Source organism: Anas platyrhynchos, chromosome Z (genome assembly GCF_047663525.1).
Source record: "Anas platyrhynchos isolate ZD024472 breed Pekin duck chromosome Z, IASCAAS_PekinDuck_T2T, whole genome shotgun sequence".
Lineage (NCBI taxonomy): Eukaryota > Metazoa > Chordata > Aves > Anseriformes > Anatidae > Anas > Anas platyrhynchos.
The window spans coordinates 24808762-24829049 of record NC_092621.1 but is presented as its reverse complement, the minus strand read 5'-3'; the positions used below and the strand labels follow the sequence as shown (position 1 = coordinate 24829049).

General features: G+C 35.7%; 1 protein-coding gene across 1 annotated transcript in view; it reads right to left on the bottom strand.

Moving 5' to 3' along the window:
* Positions 1 to 20288, bottom strand: part of ARSB (arylsulfatase B) — a 66321-nt gene that overhangs the window by 23382 nt on the left and 22651 nt on the right. Inside the window, exons 5-6 of the mRNA XM_038171355.2 lie at positions 8939 to 9182; positions 664 to 734 (exon numbers count right to left, since the gene is read on the bottom strand). Coding sequence (XP_038027283.1) covers positions 664 to 734; positions 8939 to 9182 — 315 coding nt within the window. The remainder of the gene's footprint in view (positions 1 to 663; positions 735 to 8938; positions 9183 to 20288) is intronic.

Here is a 20288-nt window from a genome sequence, read left to right as displayed (position 1 = left end):
TAGAAAGGATCTGTTCCAATGTTGTGCGTGAAAAAATCTTTGCTTGAAAAGTGTGTAGTCCTTAGCAAACTAATAATGTTGAATCATAAAACAGATGGTTTTCAAAAAGCTATGGAATTGGCAAAGTTAAGCTCTAATTCATGTGATTATGGCACTAAAGATCCAACTTGTATGATTATGGAACAAAAGCAATCACAAAGCTTGGAACTTCTAATATTCTCACAAACTCAGGTTTTCCATTTTCAAGGTCAATAATACAATCATATTGAATAAACATATCAAGATACGCCAGGCTGAGCAGCTCATTGGGAGCTACCTGCCAACCTGGAACACTGAAGACAGGATTTGGTGGTTTGTTTTGGCTGTGTGCCTCCCCATGCACCTCAGGCACATGGCTGCTCCTCAACAATTCCATGTCCCAAAGTACTTTATTCATTACTCGGCAGTGCTTCAGAGCTCTGCAGAATGGGAAGTGCACATTGGTCATAATTCAGTAAGGACTTAAGAGTAGCTGCGGGATGATGTTTCAGTATTTTAGAACTAAAATCTTTACCTAAAAGTAGAAGGCATCCTACTTTATTTTGTTTCACCTAGAAGGAAATACAAGGAGTGATAGGAAGATAAACTGTGCATTTAACAAGTCTTTATTAGTAGCATACTCACATGGGTAATCATCCACAAACATGGGGTCAATGTTATGAAGCAGTTCCACTCTGGGGGAAGGTCTTCCTTCACTAGGAGAAATTTCAAAAGGAAACATAAATTTCATTAAGATTCTGTGATTTTTTTTTTTGACATCCTAATATAGAATTCATATCCATAAACTAATTGCTAACAACTTTAATCTGAATGTTATTTTCTAGCCCAGTAGCAACAGCTTTTGCCCCTACCTATTTTCCCTGACTTCACTGCTGTTTACTGGGGATTATTCATAATTTTACAGAGCACAGAGCTGATCCTACCAAAATGGGAAAAAAAAAAAAAAAAAAGATTTAATTATTACTTACTTTAAAAATCGAATTTAGCAGCATTAAGATGCATTTTAGACTTGTCCTGCTCTCTGCATACCTAAACAAGAATCATCACTCTAGAGCGCTGAAAGCATTTTGGCTGGCTGCCTCAAAAAACATTATGGGAATTGGTTACCCCTCAAAAAAAAGAAAAAAAAAAAAAGAAAAAAAAAAAAGAGAAAGCTCTATCTTTTGTAGTGATGTCACAAAGATTATTCAGATACCTTGAACCAACCTTCTTACCTTCTTAAAAAAAAATAATCTGTCTTTCTATTGACTACACAGGGGTGGTACAGAATAAGTCTCCTAACTTATCAATAAACTTTCTGAATTAAATAGATCCCAGTAATAAAAGAAAGTCAGTAAAATAAATTCATTCCTTATAAAGGGCAACATGTGTAAAAGAAAGAACATTGACTCCATCATGATAAATATTATTTAACAGTTAATTTAAACATACAGTTTCAGAAACTTCCAAATAATTTATGTTGTTCTCTTTCTGTTAAAGACCTTCATTGTAGTACTCTAAAAGAGTCACCCTAGGCCACTAAATCACTTAGCATTAAGAATAAAAAACAGCTAACATAAAACTTAATGGACATCTAGTAGAAACCAAAAATGGCTGTTATTTTAGTATATAATTTTTGAAGAAATACTTTAGAATTAAACAATATTTACACATAATATAGAAGCTTCAGTATTAACTGACAATTAATATTGTTCTATTTCTAGAACCATTTCTGGACTTTATACATTTTGATTAAATATAAAATTAATAAGAAGGATCAGATGAAAGATTAAAATAACTTAGATCATACAACCTTGCAATTAATATAAAGTACAATAATTAACCTATAGGTTAATTGGTGGTCACACTCCTAACTAACTGTTAGGAGTGGTCACACTCCAAACTATGGAGTGCGCAGCCTTAACAAAATCTAATATACCTGTACTACTGCCTCTAGATGGTCCAGTTACAGTTATGGTCAAACTTGCCTTTTCCCATGCGTTAGTAGGTAACAATAACATGAACCAATTACACACATTAAAGTAGGATGTGAATTTAAAGTATGCAGCTGACTCTGTAGTGACTGCTTGGACAGATATTCTTACCTTTCTGTCCAATTTTTCCAGTACTCTGTCAAAGGAAGTCAAACACTAGAACTATGCTAAGTAGTAAAGTACCTTCCACCAGTGTAATCTACTGCAACAAAAAAGTACCTTACTTCTATGTGCTATTTATACATCCAATATTCACACACTATGAGATTAGGCCTCAAAAAGTCAGAACTGAGAATATTGACAATACTAGAGCCTACTATTATTACTATCATATATCATAGATAGTTTCCTTTTATGGCTTTTAATCTGTAGGTTGGATGCTGTACAGTAAATGTGGCTATGAATGTTATTGCATAGCAGGTAGAACAAAAGATAAAAATTATACGTGAATTCATTTAAGTTTTTCATGTTGCAGTGGTCCTTTATATTGAATTTATTTATTTATCTATGGGATAGAATATTAATATTAGTAACTTGGTAATACCATTTATATATAGCCATGAGATATACTCCCTGAGGCTTACCACAATAAGCTCTGTAGTACTGTTAACTGGTAATGAACTGCTTGTTCAGTTTTGGTGTTATTTCCGTAATTCTGTTGCACACAAAAATGGAGGTTTATAGTCACTACTTATTATTCACAAAACAATAGCCAGAGAGGAGAAGGCAGAACTGCACATTAAAGAAAGTGGCTGGCTGATAAGAAAAAAAAATGACATCAGGAAGGCAGAAAAAAAGTCATGAAGAAAACCAGTAGAGAATTCAACCTTGCAGCAGAGTTCCCTTTCTCTATGCCTAAACACTGTCCTAGTTCCCATTTACGGAGCTCCACAGCTGACCTTAGTGTCCCCTGATGCCCTGCCAAGGATATTATGCATCAGGAATATATTCTAGCTGATGCAACTAGAATAAGATTCTGTAGGATCCCCATTTTAGCAGTTTTCAGCGTAACCATATCTAAAAATTATCTGTTTTTAGAATACTTATTTTTAGGCTCCTCCCCCTAAAAATAAGGAAGTTTTTCTTTTGTCTGGGAATTATTCTACCATATTGACTGAATATTTATTTAAGCAGTTAAAAGGTACTGCTTTCCAAAAATTGCTCAATGTAAGAACATATTGATTGGAACATATTGGACTACATTCAGAGATGGTTGTAAAATCAGCTAGTTTATGCTGAGAATGTCAGTCTGTTTTCTGCTTTTTAAAAACATACAGAAAGATCTATTACTCTTTAGTGAACTTGCACAAAACCTCTACATGTGGTCTTTCACTTTTATTGTTGTTAAACAGGCAGAAGGCTTCCTTGGGAAGGAAGACAAGGTTTTTCAGGGTAAATGTGTTTACCTCCCACAGTGTCACTCAGCAAAAGCATTTGCAATACCTTGTATTTCTCTAGGTCATATCTGTACACTTTTATAAAATAATTATATTTCAGATGTTCTGGCAATAATTACTCTAAGCTTTCACTTGCTTTTTTGTCAGCAGTAATGAACACCAAAAATAGAAATGATAATTTTTCCAAACAGGTATTTCATTTCTCAAGTTAGTATAGCCATTTAGTACATAAGAATTCAAGTTGATCTTACTTTATTTCATCCAATCAAATTTGATATGTCCAACATCACAAAAATTAAAAAAAATAATGTAACTTAGCAGGCAAGATGTCTAAGTAAAACTTGAAAGCTTTCACTTGCTAACAAGCTTTGGGGAAATACTATTTTTTTAAACTGCATTTTATCTTGAATCTCTCAGTGGCTACCACACTGATTCATGTCCTTCACCATAACCAGCACCATAATTTTCCATTTTTTTGTTAATGCAAAATTAAACACTTCTTTTGAGCATAGACTTAGTAGATACTCAGTGTTGAAAAATAAAATATATCAAAACAATGGTATCAACCAAGGCGAATTTCTACATAAGGAAACTAATTTTGCCTTATATCACTATTTCAATAAAGTAGCAAGCATCTGGAAAACAGATGTTTCTTAGAAATGCAAATGCCTTTTGAGATACTTGCTTGGAAACATGCACTGCAGTTTAGATTCCTTGATTAGTTGCACTTTAGTATTGTTTTCCATTAATCATTCTTGATATTCTCAATTACTATTTTTGCAAAATAGGTTAGTGATATTACTACCAAATTTTAGATATCATTTTAATACATACATGGTTTTAGAAGTTCCAGTTATATTGTTGTGTTATGGGTGATAATTCAAGATGCTAGATAAGTGGAATCTACTGTGATTTGTGTAGGACGTTTATTTGAGATTTAAGTTTTAGAGTGGAGAGTTAAAATAAAAGGACATTGCCCATGCTGTAGCACTCGGCAGTGGGTGGGAATGGGAGGGCATCAGGAGCTGAATGTGATGAAAGCTGAGAACCTTTGTTGCAAACTGAAGTGGCACAAGGAATCCCAGGTGGCTGCCCTCTGTGAATTTTGGAATGGTGTGATGGATGTCCAAAAATGTGTGGTTACAGTGATACTATACTAAGTCATTTTAAAAAACAAGCTGGGGACATTAGAAGGAATTGAAATTTAATTTCAAAGGCACTTGGAGGAAGATCAAGTCTAGGAAGTACTGGTTCAAAAATATGATTGAACAGTTTTGCATGGAAGAGCTTTTTTGGTGTCCTAGTTTCTTTTACTCTAAAGAACTGCAACAGAAAGGCCAAGATTGGTATGAACTGAAAAAGACTGGGAATATCTGCATATGGAGACAACAGCAGGAAACACACAGTACAGGCTTCCAGAATGGCCTGTGTTAATGACACCCAGATTAGCAGGTCATCAAGATCCCAACTTGTAGGCCACTTTCCCAAGACACAGATATCTGGAGATAAAGAACAGTGATGCCTTCTGATGACTCACAGGGGTAGGACAGGACTAACAGTACCAATAAGGGGATAAAAAAGCATAACCAAAACCTGTGCATGGTCAGCAAACAAAGAACACAAATGTGAGAAAGAACTTCATTGCTTTCATTCTTTGACCTCTGCACCACTGCAACAGACCCTGGGCACAAGCATTCTGGGCCCAGCTGTGAGATGGATGGCTTAAGAACCCCCATCTTGGTGCCTAGCCACTGGACCAACTTCTTAGACACACATCTTTTGGTGATTGTGTGTCAGACCATGACAGTGTGAGTGAAACCTGTTCTGTTTCAGTTTCTGTTTAAAATCACATTCTGCTTCTGTTAGGTCTCCCAGTACGTTCAGGGCCTTCCAGTACCTAAAGAAGGCCTACCAGAAAGCTGGAGAGGGAGGGACTCTTGTTCATGGAGTGAAGTGATAGGAGTGATGGGGAAATGGCTTTAAACTAAAAGAGGGTAGATTTATACTAGACATAAAGGAGAAATTCTTTACTCAGAGGCCTGTGAGGCACTGTCAGGGTTGCCCACAGAAGCTGCAAATGCCCCATGCCTGGAAGTGTTTGTTCAAGGCCAGCTTGGATGGGGCTTTGAGCAACCTGGTCCTTGAAAGGGAGGCGTCCCGCCTGTGGCAAGGGGGTGGAATTAGTTGGTCTTTAGAGATCTTTCCAACCCCAAACATTCCATGGTTGTATGACTGCAGTGATACAGTTTTGCTACATTACTAGGTCATCAGATCACATTGGAAGGAGCAGACAAGCTTTGAGTTCAAAGGCCCTGTCAAACAGCTTCTAAGTAGCATACAGATTTCAACCCAAGTGAAGAAGTTCAAACAAGGAGAATAAGAATATTGTATTTTTGCAGTTCCAAGCATTGTATAAGAGAAACTACAGGTAGGTAAAAAGCAATGTAGAAGAGGAGATTTTCTTGTCTAAAAGAACCATGTGCTTCTGAACCTATGGTTTTCATGCTATTTGCTCCTAACTGTTAACTTTCTTCTGGTTCTTCAACCAAATTAATCAGAGGAGGTACAAAAGGAGCAGCTGCAGATACATACGGCTTTCAGCACTTAATACTTGGAAGTATTAAGTATTAATACTTCTTAGTATTTAGAAGTATTAAGTGCTGAAAGCTATTAATATTGATACTTAATATTAATCTAATTAGTTCTAATATTAGAACTTAATATCAATATTAATATTAATCAATATCAATCAAAATTAATATTAATCAATATTAATTTTAAGTACTAATATTAATCAATGTCATGTTAAAAAAAAAAGCATATGCAGCTAGTTGTAAAATACTGGGCAGGAGAAAAAAAAAAAAAAAAAAAAAAAAAAACAACATAAGGCGGTGATATACTATTAATTTCCATTTTTCAAATGAGGTAGAATCTTAGCAAATTATAATTTCACTCATTATGAGCTACCTGGTCCCATAGTAGCAACATATTTGAACTTTCCATCCGATGTCACAAAAGGGCATTGTTCCTCTGTTGTTTGCTATCCGATATTCAAGTGACCTTTTGAGTTATGATCATGAAATTTAGTACACTCATTTCTCCTGATTATGTGGGAAAATCATGTGAAATTTGACATTTATGCTGCAGGTCAGACAAACAGCAGCCTAACAATTCACAAAAACTGACTTTCCACTTTGGACAGAGGCACCCCAGCTGGCAAAACTACAAACATCTGAGGTCACCTATTTTCTGGCTAGTCTTAGTAAACACTGCATTCAGATCCTACAAGAAGAGATAAGATTCAAGTGACACAAGTGTGCAGGGGACATGCAGCTGTTCCTTTTCTTCCCCACATATAGCTTTAATACTGAAGTAAACAGACTGAAGAAGATCAGTCCATGACAAAGAATGCCTGTGTAAAAGTGAATCCAAAGTAGGTGGAAATTTTGCTGGCAACTGGAAGAAAAGTTAGTCTGCAATTTAGCAGTACCCCACAATCTTGCTGATGCTATTTTCCCACGGCAGTGTCAGCATGTAAAACATTTTGCTATCTCTGCCTGGACAGAGGACTCCATTTCTTCCTGGCAGCTAATGGCCCCAGCCTCATTTATACACATCCTTATCTTCTTCCACTTGGAAGAGAGCCATACAGTATACCTGTTCACAAGACCACAAGATCTCTGCAAACTCCAGCTAGGACAGAAAGCTACCACATAGCTCCTCATAAACAGAGACAGCACTAAGGAATAAATCAAGCAAGGCATTTTCAAAACAAATAATCATACTAATCATTTTTTTTCAAACTAAAGAACTAAAGTAATTCTTGGTCTACAATGCTAAAATACTTGAAATCTGTATTTATCTTAATGAACTATGTAGACCATTGCAGTGGTTTCAGCATCTGCTACATAAATAAGATTTGTGCTGCAGGCTGGAGTGGGAAGCCTGAGAAAGGGACAAAAGGCTATATAACACATAATATACAAAGAAGTAAGTACCCTTACAAGGAATGATCCGTAATACTGGCTGACTGCTATAAAAACAGAACAAAGACTATCAAAAGAAGCAAAACACTAAATTGCTGATGAACAACATTTACAAAGTAGAATTGCTAGTTCTTTTGTTCTGTTTAGCAGTATTAAACTTTCCATGTTAAACAATTCTCATGTAATTTAAAACTATATTCAGAGACCAAATAAAATAAAACAGCTTCTAAGAACATAGACAATCAAATTTAGTCCCATCAATTAATACAATACATGTAGCACAGAAAAGGAAGAAACAAAGGAATTTAAGCCAACATGACCAGACAACTTCTGCAAAACCAAGCTTGGCCACAGAAGTTTAAAATTCTGCAGAAACTCAGGTTTTAAGGTCTTTATAATCCATTTTAGTAGAATAAAAGAACAGCTTTGAAAGATGAAGGACTGATTGAATATAAGTTTTGACTGAAAATTGCACAAAGGGGCAAAATCAGAGCCCCTTTTGATCGTTTGTTCCAGTGAAAAATCACCTTTACCAGTTAACGCCTATTTCATTTATTCTTTTACATTCGATTTACTCTGGTGAACCTAGTGCACCAGTAATAAGCACATATTCAGATGTGCCCAGAGCCCCAAGTCCAATATCTAACATTTGTGATACCATTTTTATTATGTTTCTCCAGAGGAAAAATGGATGGGATTTAACTCATTTTTATTTTAATGCACAGAAGACTCTCCATTATCTGAACTAATGGGGTCTGGGATATCCCATTTAATACAGACAGCACAAGAAGTATACACAATCAGACTGAGCCCAGTAAAATTCATTAGGTATTCATGGTCTCAGTGCCAATCCAGATGGAGTTAAGCTGCATTCTTTACAGCCATCTAAGCATTTCTGCACTGCACTTGCTTAAATCAGGCACAGCATTACAAACCCAGGAACCAACAAGTAAGGTCTACCATTGCACCCAGCCTCAAAGGCTTTTTGAGGCGCTGGACACCATGCTAAGGACCCATCCAAATGCTCATACTTCAGGCCAGCTTGACAGATTCTACACTGATGTAACAAATCTTACTGAATCAAAATGAAATCCATATTCAATTAGTTTAATGTATGCATAGATTTCCCACATGTACAATGCCAGAAGCATACTGCAGAGATGGCCAATTTGGTTCTGTAGAAAGGAGGGCTGGATCCATACAATTTACTAACATGCACTCCACACAGTGCAAAATCAGTTAGCATACTTCTGGATGATAGAGGATTGTTGACAAAGTATACTATGTTTATGCCATGTTGCATACACATTTATAAATTCAATACACACAAGCTAACACATTATGGAGGCTTTGTATCAGGGACAAGGATTAATTTGCAATCTTGATAATTCTTTCATGGACAGCAAAGTTAACAGCACATTTTTCTTCCCCTCTTTAGGGAAGCAAATGTAATATTTTCCCTCCAATTCCAGCTCTGTTCTCTGGCCTGAATAAATTCTTCTCATACCAGAATTCTGACTCAGTGATTTGACATGCAAGTTACCTGATAGTTTTCCAAACATCAAAGCCATCCAAAGGCTTAGTGCCATTGGTATGTCCTCCAGCAAGGTGCACCAGTGTTGGCAGCCAGTCAGAGATATGTATTAGTTCGTGACTTTCTACACCTGTTTGTTTCAGTAAAGGACTTGCAACAAAGCCTACTCCTCTCACTCCTCCTTCCCAGAGAGTCCATTTTCTTCCTCTGAGTGGCCAGTTATTTCCACCTGCCATAGTCTGTCCTCCATTATCTGAAAAACAAGTAAGTGTAAGGAATCAATGGTAAGAAAGAAACAGAACAATCCTCCCCACAACATTTATTCACCCATGTGAAAAATATATTTTCACAATGTAGACATGACATGCAACTACTTGCATAGAGCTGTTAGGTGTTAATACAATGTACTACATATCCAGAACGTGTTACAAACTAAGTTAGTTCTTGCAAGAATCTTGCAAATTACCTCAATTAAAAGTTATTACTGGGCAAAAATGATACCATACTACAAAGCAATGATTTAGAAAGGTATTGTTAACAACAACTGTTGATCATTAGATATCTCAAGCTTCCAGAGCTATGGACTTAAAAAAAAATTAATTCCAACTACTTTCAAGACCATAGGAAGAGTTGCTATCATCATTAGTACTCAGACTACACTATTATTCTGTTTTCTGAAGCACTTACACTTTAAATGGAAAACTGTTATTCCATTATCAGGACAATAAATGTACTCATAGTCTAGTACTAATTTTCTCAGGTTTTTCTGTTTGATGTCACACAAAACAGATGATTTCACAGGTAAAAGGAGAAAACTTGAGAGTACTTGAAATAGTTGAAGCAATTTGGAAATATGCTGAATCTGTTGTGTTTGGTGAGAACAAAATGCAAGATGGTTATAGAAAAAGTTGAACTTTGACTACAGTAACTCAGAAATATCTACATGAGTTAGAGATAGCTCATGTAACTTTTTAAACTCTTTCCTGACCAATCTTCTACACTTAGAAAAATGTCCAGATTCCTAAAATTGACAGAATTCATGACACTTTGAAGTTACTTTTACTACTATTGTGTTGTATAGCTGTTCTTGTTCTTACCTGCTTTAATGATGTCAGAAGAGTAATTGATAGCAATCATTGTAAGCATGATTTTTCTGAATTTTAGTAAGTTTAAAGTTACTTCTCATAGTAGTCATTGAACATTCAGTAAAATCTGTCACGTTTCTGTTTTAAGCATTTTCTGATTAAAAAGCTGGAGTTTGAGGTAAGAAACAGGAAGTTCATGTCCAATAGATTACAGAAAAACTTTACTGTAACTGCAATACAGCCAAATGATCTCCCTTCTGTTTTATTAATTAAGGACCAGTGTAAACCCCTACTGTGAACATCCTTCTACTGAGAGACTCTTTTTGTTCTGCTAATGAATAATGTAGCGGATGATTTTCAAAGGTGGAAGCCTAAACTAAATGAAACACGTGGGGAGAAAATAGCATGATCTAAAAAGTGCAGTGCTCTGTGGGCCAATTATCTTCCAGCAGGGCTGCTTATAAATGCAGCACTCTTGGATTAAAAAATTAATAAATCAAGAGTTTTACTGTTTATAGTATGAAATACATGCAACCCCATACTAGCTACCAATAATTCTCACACAAAGATGTTGAGCGCTGAGATCTGAGATTTTAAGCAGTTGTCAGAGACAAAGAAGACATCAGTTCAACAGTTCCTTTTACTCTTAGTGTAAACAGGAATTCCTGTTGGGAATACTCAGGGAACAGAGCTTTCAGTAGCTCTTAACCTTTGGTAGTATTACAGTAAAAGGTATCAGTAGGTAGAAATTTTAGAACTTAGGACATACTGTGGAATCAAATCTTAAGTATATTAAGTATTTTCTTTGTATGACAGGGTACTTACTATCTCTAGCTGCTTAATGCTAGTATTCAGGATTATAGAAACTGGCATATCAACAACAAAGTAGCAAGGAAATTATAGAAGTAGAATGTCATACTGAAGAATGGAGAGAGAAAAGCGTACCTTTCCTTGTTTACAGTCAAATCTTTATTTTATTTTATTTTATTTTATTTTATTTTATTTTATTTTATTTTATTTTATTTTATTTTATTTTATTTTATTTTATTTTATTTTTTATTATTTTTTTTTTTTCTGAGACATTACTATCTGTAGTTTAATTAAGACACATTATGCCAGTTTAATTCTGTAATAAAATCCCTGAGACAAGGGTTCTATCTAACATATATCCATAAGTAAAGACTTATATGCAATGTCAGATGTAGTACATAAGACTGAAAAAAAGGGGAGGAGTGTGGGGGGGGAGGAACACGACGACAATATTTTCTTGTTTTGATAGCTTACCTGATATGTAAATGGAAAAACAACATATAAAACAAGCTTCACCGCACTTGTTTTCACATTTCTAATTTACTACTTCCCTCTCCCTAAGGAATTAATATTCAAGAATTACTTTCTGATTCAGTTCTCTACCTAGTTATCAAGAAAGTTTTGAAGGAAGGGAAAGGATGGTTTCTGTTTTGATTCTTGAAGTTCCCTTTCTAGTTAAGCAGAACAGAGTTGATGTGTCACTGACAGTTTATACATAAATAATATCATTTTTCAAAGTTAGATATGTCTATTTCTGTATGGTTTAAAATACTATCTGGGACTTCAAATATCAACAGTACATTAAAGAGTAGAAAGTTTCATCATATAAAAAGATAATAGTCAAATCTGTATTGATGAAATACTAAGCCAAATAGTAGATAATAAAGGCAGGGGAAGGTAATATAAAAGGGGCCAAAAACTGAGCACAGTACTCAAGGGGTGGTCCCAATACAAATATCCTTCCGCTAATGTAACACCTGTGGATGCTATCTTACTAATAATTTATCTATTGATGCTATTGCACAAAGTTTGCAGAAAGCCAATGGAGAAGTTCAAGATTAAAATATCATTGATATCATTGATCAGTATCATTGATTAAATGAAAGAACTATTTCATTCTAAGACACTAAGACAGATTTTCCGTCTCAGGAATTTCTTCAGCCACAAGCTGCTGAAGATTAGAAAAAAATCACAAAGTTTTTGGTGAATGACAAAAATGACAAATTCTAACACTTTCCTAGGCACATGCTACCAGATATTGCTGCAGTGAGGGGATACATGTTTAGATGGATCCTCTGTGGGCATACAGACATCCTCATATTCTCCCAAATAAGCCACTCCTTACTAACTCTTCATGATGTTTTAGCAAAGTATCTTGAATGTGCAACACACTCAGAAGTCCATATAGAAAATTCCAGTCATTTACAACACAGGCAATATCCACGTAGGTAACAGACAAATAGGATCATTGTTGCTTCACGTTCTACACCAGAACCATATCCAATTATAAACCCACTTCAAAACAACATTTCCTCAATGATTTATCAACCATTTTTGCAACTGTTTCTCTCCATGACTCATCCTAATACATTACCTCAGCAGTCTCTAGAGCAAAGCTTTTGGAATCAAGGTACCTAAAGCTAGAGGCCCTGATTTGTAACATTTCTTATTATTAAAACTTCAGCCTTGCTACTTCAGCTGAAAACACAAGCCTCCCCCAAGCATGATATTTCAACTGTCTCTTTCCCGGAGACAAACATCAAGCAGAATTTCATTAAATATAATAGCAAAATAGTCTGGAAAATGTAGTGAGCATATTTTTCCTATCTGTAAGAATAATTTTCATAATTACATCTGTATAATTTAGACTTCAGTAGTACCCACAACATATTATGTGCATTATAAAAATCATAAAACAAACCAGCTCCTGTTCATAAAGAAAGGATGAAAGGGGAGAGAATAAGGCTATAATTAGAAATGGTGGTACTTGGCATAAGCATTACCTAACTAATTTATTCAGTTTTGTTTGTTTTCTTTAATGGAAGCATCATACATTTTTAATGAGCTTTGTAGTTGGCTTGGTTTGGCTTGGTTTGATAGGTGTTTAGCTACTTTTATTTCTCTTGGTATTTTTATCAATTCCATCATTCTGTGTTATTTTAAGAAAAGGGTACCTGAGATGTTCTTTTTCATTCTGACAGGATTTTCTTCTGTAAACTGAATTTTGAGGCATATTTGCCAGCATAAATGGCAAAACTGGAACCATTTATGGTGGTGTATTTGCCAGCACAAATGGCAAAACAAGGTCAGAAACAAAACCAACACCACCACCACACACACAAAAAATAATAATAAAATAATAATAAAAAAAAAGATCCTAGCTACTTTTAAAGGTTGGTTTGATCAAAGTAGTGCATCCTTGAATTAACATCAGCCTTTCTGACTATGGAGAAATCAGTATAAACTAGTAAAAAACACCAGTGTTGCACTGATTTGGGAAGAGATGTCATTCCTGATGAATAAGATAAAGAAAAGAAAAAAAACTAAAAAGAAAAGGAAATGTATTTAGAGCTCTAAGTACTGGTGAGAGAGCCTACAACTCTTAGATCTGAGGGAACCATGTAGTGACATACATGTACGTAATAGGGCAGTAGGTATTTCTGAGGATGAGGAATTGGACAAAAGTTAGAGCCCCTGTGTATAAAAGCTACACACATCTCTAGTATCATTCTCTGCCAATGTGTTCTCTGCTACTCTTGTGAGTAGCACAGCTGTCTTTTAATTTTGTGTTGTCCTTCAGTATCTAAAGACAGGAATCTGACAGGATCTGAATCCTTCTTCCAAAAGAATTGCCACATCATACAATCTCAATGGAACTGACTAACAAAATTAGTAGGTCTAAAATGCCTCAAACCAATACGACGCCCCCAAACCAAAAGCAACAACACATTTTGTTAGTTTTTCCATAAGAATGTATCTCTTGAGAATGTGTCCTGATAAAAGGGATTGATATAAAGCTCTCCAGATGAAATTGCCTTTGCTTTAGAAATAATTTTACACAGTACTCTAACATCCTGAATACATTTTAAGTCTTAGAGAACTTCTGCCATCCATTTTGACAAAAATAGCTGGAAAAAATATTCTTTTCTTTTAGGCCTGGTAACTAAGTGGCCTTCAAAATTTGACTTCAAAAAATTAATTTCACATACAACTGTTTTTACTTTTTTCCCTCATACTCCTACTGACACCTAATCACTGTCTTCCCCCTTTTAAGTCAATACATTGCTGTTCACATTAAAAAATGTTAATGGACTGAGTTGAAACAATAAAAATCCATAGTACCTTCCTCCCAAAAGATTTTAGATGAAAACAGAACATATTTCTCACATGGAAAAACAGAGAATATAATCTATATTGAAATATTGTATATTGTATGACAAAAGACAGCTGTCTTTCAAAATATCGTAGGTTTTGTATAAGCAATGGATTATGAAGAGGATTTTTTTTTTAATATAAACCATAAGCAAACAAAGTTTGTGCATCTTGACTATACCTTTAAAAAATGAAGTCCAATGTTTTCTCTTGACAAACATCTGCTTTTGTCATTAATATTCACTGTCATATACATGAGAAAGAATTTAATTTGTTAAATCTGTAATTTGTAAACTGTCAAAGATGTTTTGCAGGAGTTCTTTAAGGAATCAATAAACAAAGCTAAACAGAGGGGCCATTCTGTTTCTCCCAAACTCTTCTCTGAAGAGTTGCCAGCTGCCAAACATTCTGACTAGTGCACTATATATATGCAGTGGTGTGGGATGTATGCAACTAGTAAACAGCTTAATGAATATAACCTCTTTGAAGAAGAGCTTGATAATAAGGAACAGGAAAAAAACAATTCTGAGAGCAATAACTAATGAAGCATGTATGGATTCCAGTCTTTGTATTGACTCACTTTTTCATTGAATTAGTCTGTAACTGCAGCAACAGCCTACTTCATACTATGAAGACGATAGGCAACAGATAATAAGAACTATGTGAAAAACTTCATTCATTATTTACCCATCCTCAGACAATGGAAAAACTGAAAATGGCAAGAGTGCTGACATCAGAACGAACCCTGACCAAGGGTCTTCCCAGGATCATAAAACTCATTGTGCATTCCTTGCAAAGTTAATTTACCAGTTGCTATTGAATTCAGAGGCAATATTAATAACATTAATTGTTTACCAAGACTTCACATATCAACGGGTTCCAAAGTTATGGTTGAAAAAGGAGTTCAAATGAAAACAATTTTGTAATAATACATAATGACAGTTTGGGGACTTCGTTTTGTTTTAAGAAAAAAAAAAAAAGCTTATCCTCCCCTAGTCATGTGCACAGAAATCATTATTGACTACATGGTAAAATTAAATGCTTACTTAAAAAAAAACTATGAAAAGATCTTTGATTTATTTTTGGATGGTGTGAAAACTCCATAAGAACATCTTCCAAAGCACATTTTAGCATGATCAGCCCATGGACTTTTTTCCGCATATGGCCCAGTGGTCCAAATGATTACCCTTCTGTGACTTTTACTACCACTTTTTTACTTGCACACAGTCTTAGCAGCTTCTGCTAATGGTGTTGCCTCAAATTAATACTCTAGAATAGAGGTGCAAATAAACTAGGAACTGGTCTTCACTTTTAAAGATTTCCCTTATCCTTTGTCAGTTTTTCTGTAGGACTTGAGTGACTAAATTAAAAATTGTAAATGATCCAGAAAATAATTTTGCTTTGTTTTGTGTATTATTCAAAAGCAACTACATGCCTTGTTGTATAGCAACATATTTTTCCACCAACAGACTAGATCTTGTTTCAACTGTGCTATATCTTTATCAATGATCTGGACAAGGGGATCAAGTACACCCTCCATAAGTTAGTTCACAGAGGACACAAGGATAGGAGCACATGCTGATCTATTTGAGGACAGGAGGGCTGTGCAGAGGGATCTGAATGGGCTGAACTGATAGGCCTAGGCCAACTGTTTAAGGTTCAAGAAGGCTAAGTGCTGGGTCCTGCACTTGGGGCACAACTACCTTACGCAACTTTACAGGCTGGGGGAAGAGTGGCTGTAAAGCTGCCTGGAAGAAAAGGACCTGGGGGCACTGTTTGATAACCATCTGAATGTGAGCCAGAAATGTGCTCTGGTGGTCAAGACGAGCAAGAACATCCTGGCTTGTATCAGAAATAATGTGTCCAGGAGGACTAGTGAGGTGATCGTCCCTTTTTACCCAGTTCTGGTGAGGCTGTACCTCAAGTACTGTGTTCAGTTTTGGGCCCCTCAGTATAAGAGGTGCTGGAGAGTGTCCAGAGAAGGGCAACAAAGCTGGTGAAGGGTTTAGAGAACAAGCCTTACGAGAAGCAGCTGAGGGAGTGGGGGTTGTTTAACATGGAGAAAGGGAGGCTCAGGGGAGACCTTGTTGTGTTCTACAAGTACCTTAGAGGAGGGTGTAGCAAGGTTGGGATTGGTCTGTTCTCCCAACCACCAAGTGATAAGACAAGGGGAAATGGCCTCAATTTGTGCCAGGGGAGGTTTAGGTTGGATATTAGGAAAAATATCTTCTTTACTGAAATAAAAAAATATTTTATTTTACTGAAAGTGTTGTGTGGCATTGGAACAGGCTGCTCAGGGGAGTGTCTGAGTTACCATCCCTGGAGGTCTTCAAGAAACCTGTAGATTTAGAACTTAGTAGCATGGTTTAGGGGTGGACTTGTCAGTACTATGATAAAGATTGGACTAAATGATCTTAGAGCTCTTTTCCAACCTGAATAATTCTATGATTCTACAGCAAAGTAACTTTTTTATTTATTTTTTTTTTTTAATTGAGCACCCTTTTTTTTTCTCATTTGTGATTCTTCATGTTGTTGCATTCTTGTTATGACCACAGTTGAGCTAAACCTTGCAGTTCTGTTCATGTGCATGGCAAATTGTTCTAGACAAGCTCCCTGAAGAAGTGTTCCTGAAAATTCTCCATAGACTCATACAGGGTTGTATTAGGTGCTGTTATTGAGCAGTTTCAATTCCAGTATTTCTTTTCAACTGTGCTTTCTTACTCAAAGCAAGGCACTACTCATCACCCTCCTTACCAAAAATAAAAACAAACAAAAAAACAAAACCAACCAACCACCCAACAAACCAACCAAATCAACAACAACAGCAGCACACCAAAATCCACCCACCCTTCCTGACTACATTTTGTGTACATATTGTTTTTAGCTAAGAGCCTTATAAAAATATTCAGGCTTTACAGAAATTGTCTTTGACTTCTATTTGTTCTAAACCTTCCATTCTCATAAAATGATATTACCAGAGAGTTTAAATTTGTGATACTTATTATACAACCTCGGTTACAAAGGCAGAATGGCATTCTTAGATATGTACCCTAGCAATTCTAATTATCATTAGCTTAACAATTGTTTTTGGCATTTATAGAACAAAAAGCAATCCAACAATATGGAAAATATTCACAACAATAATTCTGCAAAATACAGCATATAATAAGTTATTTCCTTTAAGAAATGTAACAGTCTTAACAGAAAACAAACAAACAAGAACAACAAAAACATAATCACACAAAAACTTTCAGTACAACATTGCACTACGACAAGCTTCTCTGGACTGTTTAGTACTGTATGTCTCAGTACAACAAGTTCTGCAAAAATAAATTTTAGCAATAAGCAACAAAAGAATAAAACTGTTTGATAACTCAAAATATGAACATGCAAAATATTTTATGATCAGAATGTTGTTAAGTACATATCCAATTAGAAAAAATGCATTTACATATCCAGAAGTTTAGCAGACCTATATGCATATGTGCTTACACAAAAAATAACCAATGAACATTTTAACAAAGTATTTGATAAGGAGTCAATAAAAAAAATAATAAAAAAAGTCAAGTGATGTGTGCCAAGAAAGTCTTTTGACTATGTAACCACTTTATTATCCTATCCAAATCCCAGCACAAAGAAAGCATTTTAAGTAATGTATCTACATTAAGGGCAAAGTAAGAAAAAATCTAAGCACCAAGGATATTGTATATGTAATTAGATACCACAAATGTATTCACCTCTAATCATTTATCAAGTACTGTTGCAATTAGAGTCTATAAAGAGGAGATCTAGCCTAACTTTTCTGGCTGTCAGTAACAGACATCTAGATGCCTTCTTTCCTGAAAACAAAATACTAGTAAAACGCTCTTGCTGTACATACAGTACTTTTCAAAAACAGCATTCACATGCTGCAGATTTTTTTTCTGTTTTTCACCTGTGCTTAACCTCCAACATTTTTCAACCACTGAATTTTCTGAAGCTGTAAGAGAAAACTCCCATACCCTGAAATTTCTCCTCATGGGCCCCTGCAGTAAGCTGATCTAGCACACATCTGTCTAATACATAAACCATGCCAAGCTCTGTTTGAAAGGCTTGTCTAAAGCCATGCAATATTTTAAAAGTGAGTAAAGACCAGGAAAAAAAAAAAAAAAAGAACACAACTCTGTTTAATTTTATAATGCAGCCTTGGACAGTTCAATACATTATCAAATTAAAACATCTTCAAAATAAAGAGAAAAGGGAATCTTTTAAGTGTCTGCTACTCCTGCAACTAAAGTCTGCTGACACACTAAAGCCATCACCTGCACATAATCTAGCATGAAATATGTGCACAGAATGTTTGAAGGGGAAATATGGTCAATATTAATTTATAGTACTTACTCCAGTTTCTTGCTTTTGATTAACTAATTGCTTTGTGAAGACAAGAGAAGAAATAAAGTTGTTTCTCTTTACTAAAAGGAACAATGGAGACACTCTCATATGCTCTCTCTTTTCATTTAAAGTAAGGGGGTAATTTAACTTAGAAAAATGTTTAAATTCACGTTTCATTTTCAATGAAACACCCACCTCTCTTCCTACCAAGTAGGATAGAGATGTTCATATGGTAGACAGAAATGCCTCCATAAAAGGAGGACTAGAGAGGACTGATAAATGACTGGGAGTATGCTAGGAAGTACAAAATTCCAAGCATTAAGACTTGTAGGTGCCAGAAACTGTCCAATAGCTGGCAACATCTAGGTGTTTTTATTCAGTAAAACCATTCGGAAGTTTATTTTGAATATATTTGTGTTTTTTTCCTCTGCTTCTGGAAGCAGTGTGAACTCTTACAATAAGTCTAGTGCTGTTATCCAAACAACGTAACGGATCTAATTAGAACACATTTATAGCAGCTTTTGGAGGAAAAAAGCAGGAAGTCCAGCAACTGTTACTGTACTTACAGACAGCTCCAAACAGCCAAAACTAATGCATCTATACTTCCAGATGTATGGAAAATGCCTGACCTGAGGCCTGATGGTTTTGTGCTTCAAGTTGCAGCTGTAAGGTAAGAGAAAATGAGCAAACTCTAACGTGTGGGGACAGGAGATGGCATTAAACTGTTTTTGCATCTATGGCTGATCAGTCATGTACAACAGATTTCCCTGACTTCAGATGCAGCAAGAGCTTTAAGATGTGCATGGACTTAAGGGAAGAGTGCTACTAACCTTAGAGGATCGTTTCACTTCTTTTTTTTTTTTTTTTTCTTTTTTTTTTTTTTTGGTGTGGCAGGGTGGGAAAAGAGAGAGGGGAATGGGGGAATGGATGAGGGCAGACAGGAATACTACCTTGACATAACACCTTTTTTTTTTTCTTTCTTTAAAAAGGAAAAAGAAAAAATCACTTCCAGGGATATGGAGCTGTCAAAGCTTACAATTACATGCAAACAGCAGAGACAAATGAACTAATCTACATACATTAAAGCCTTATGCTTATATCTAGAATCTGCTTCTTCCATCATAATATCCTGTACCCCCCTTTTCCTCTGTGTTTACTTGAGGAGGACTGCTAGGATTGCACTTTGTCACTTATCTCACACAAAATAAACAGAGCAATCTGGAGCTAATTTAAGTGGTTTAGCGTATCAGGATACAGCTGGGAAAGATTTTAAGAGAAAGGCTCCAGATGAACAATAGCAGTGTGCAGCCGAGCAGCAGTGAGCACAGGAAGGCTGTGCAGACAGGCTGGCAGACAGCTGTCAGCCATTCCAATAACAATTCCTGCAGCCAATGTTAACTGGTCAGTGTCGAAACTCCCCAGCCAGCCCAGAAACAGCCACAACCAAAACAGGGAATTAAGAAGTTCACCCATGACAACAGGAGTGTCAGGGCCACAATTCAGTGTCACGAGCATTTCAGTTGTTCCTCGCTTGTCTAGCAATAGCACAACACTGCCTATGTGTCTATGTTTTTTATATTTCATCTGCTATGAACCAGATGTCTTTTTTTTCTCTTCCTTTTTAATATTAAGTGTAGACACATGCACTGCTTTTACACATTGCAAGCTATGACTTGATTCATGCAATTGGACACATTTGCATCTGTTTTTCACATCACTTT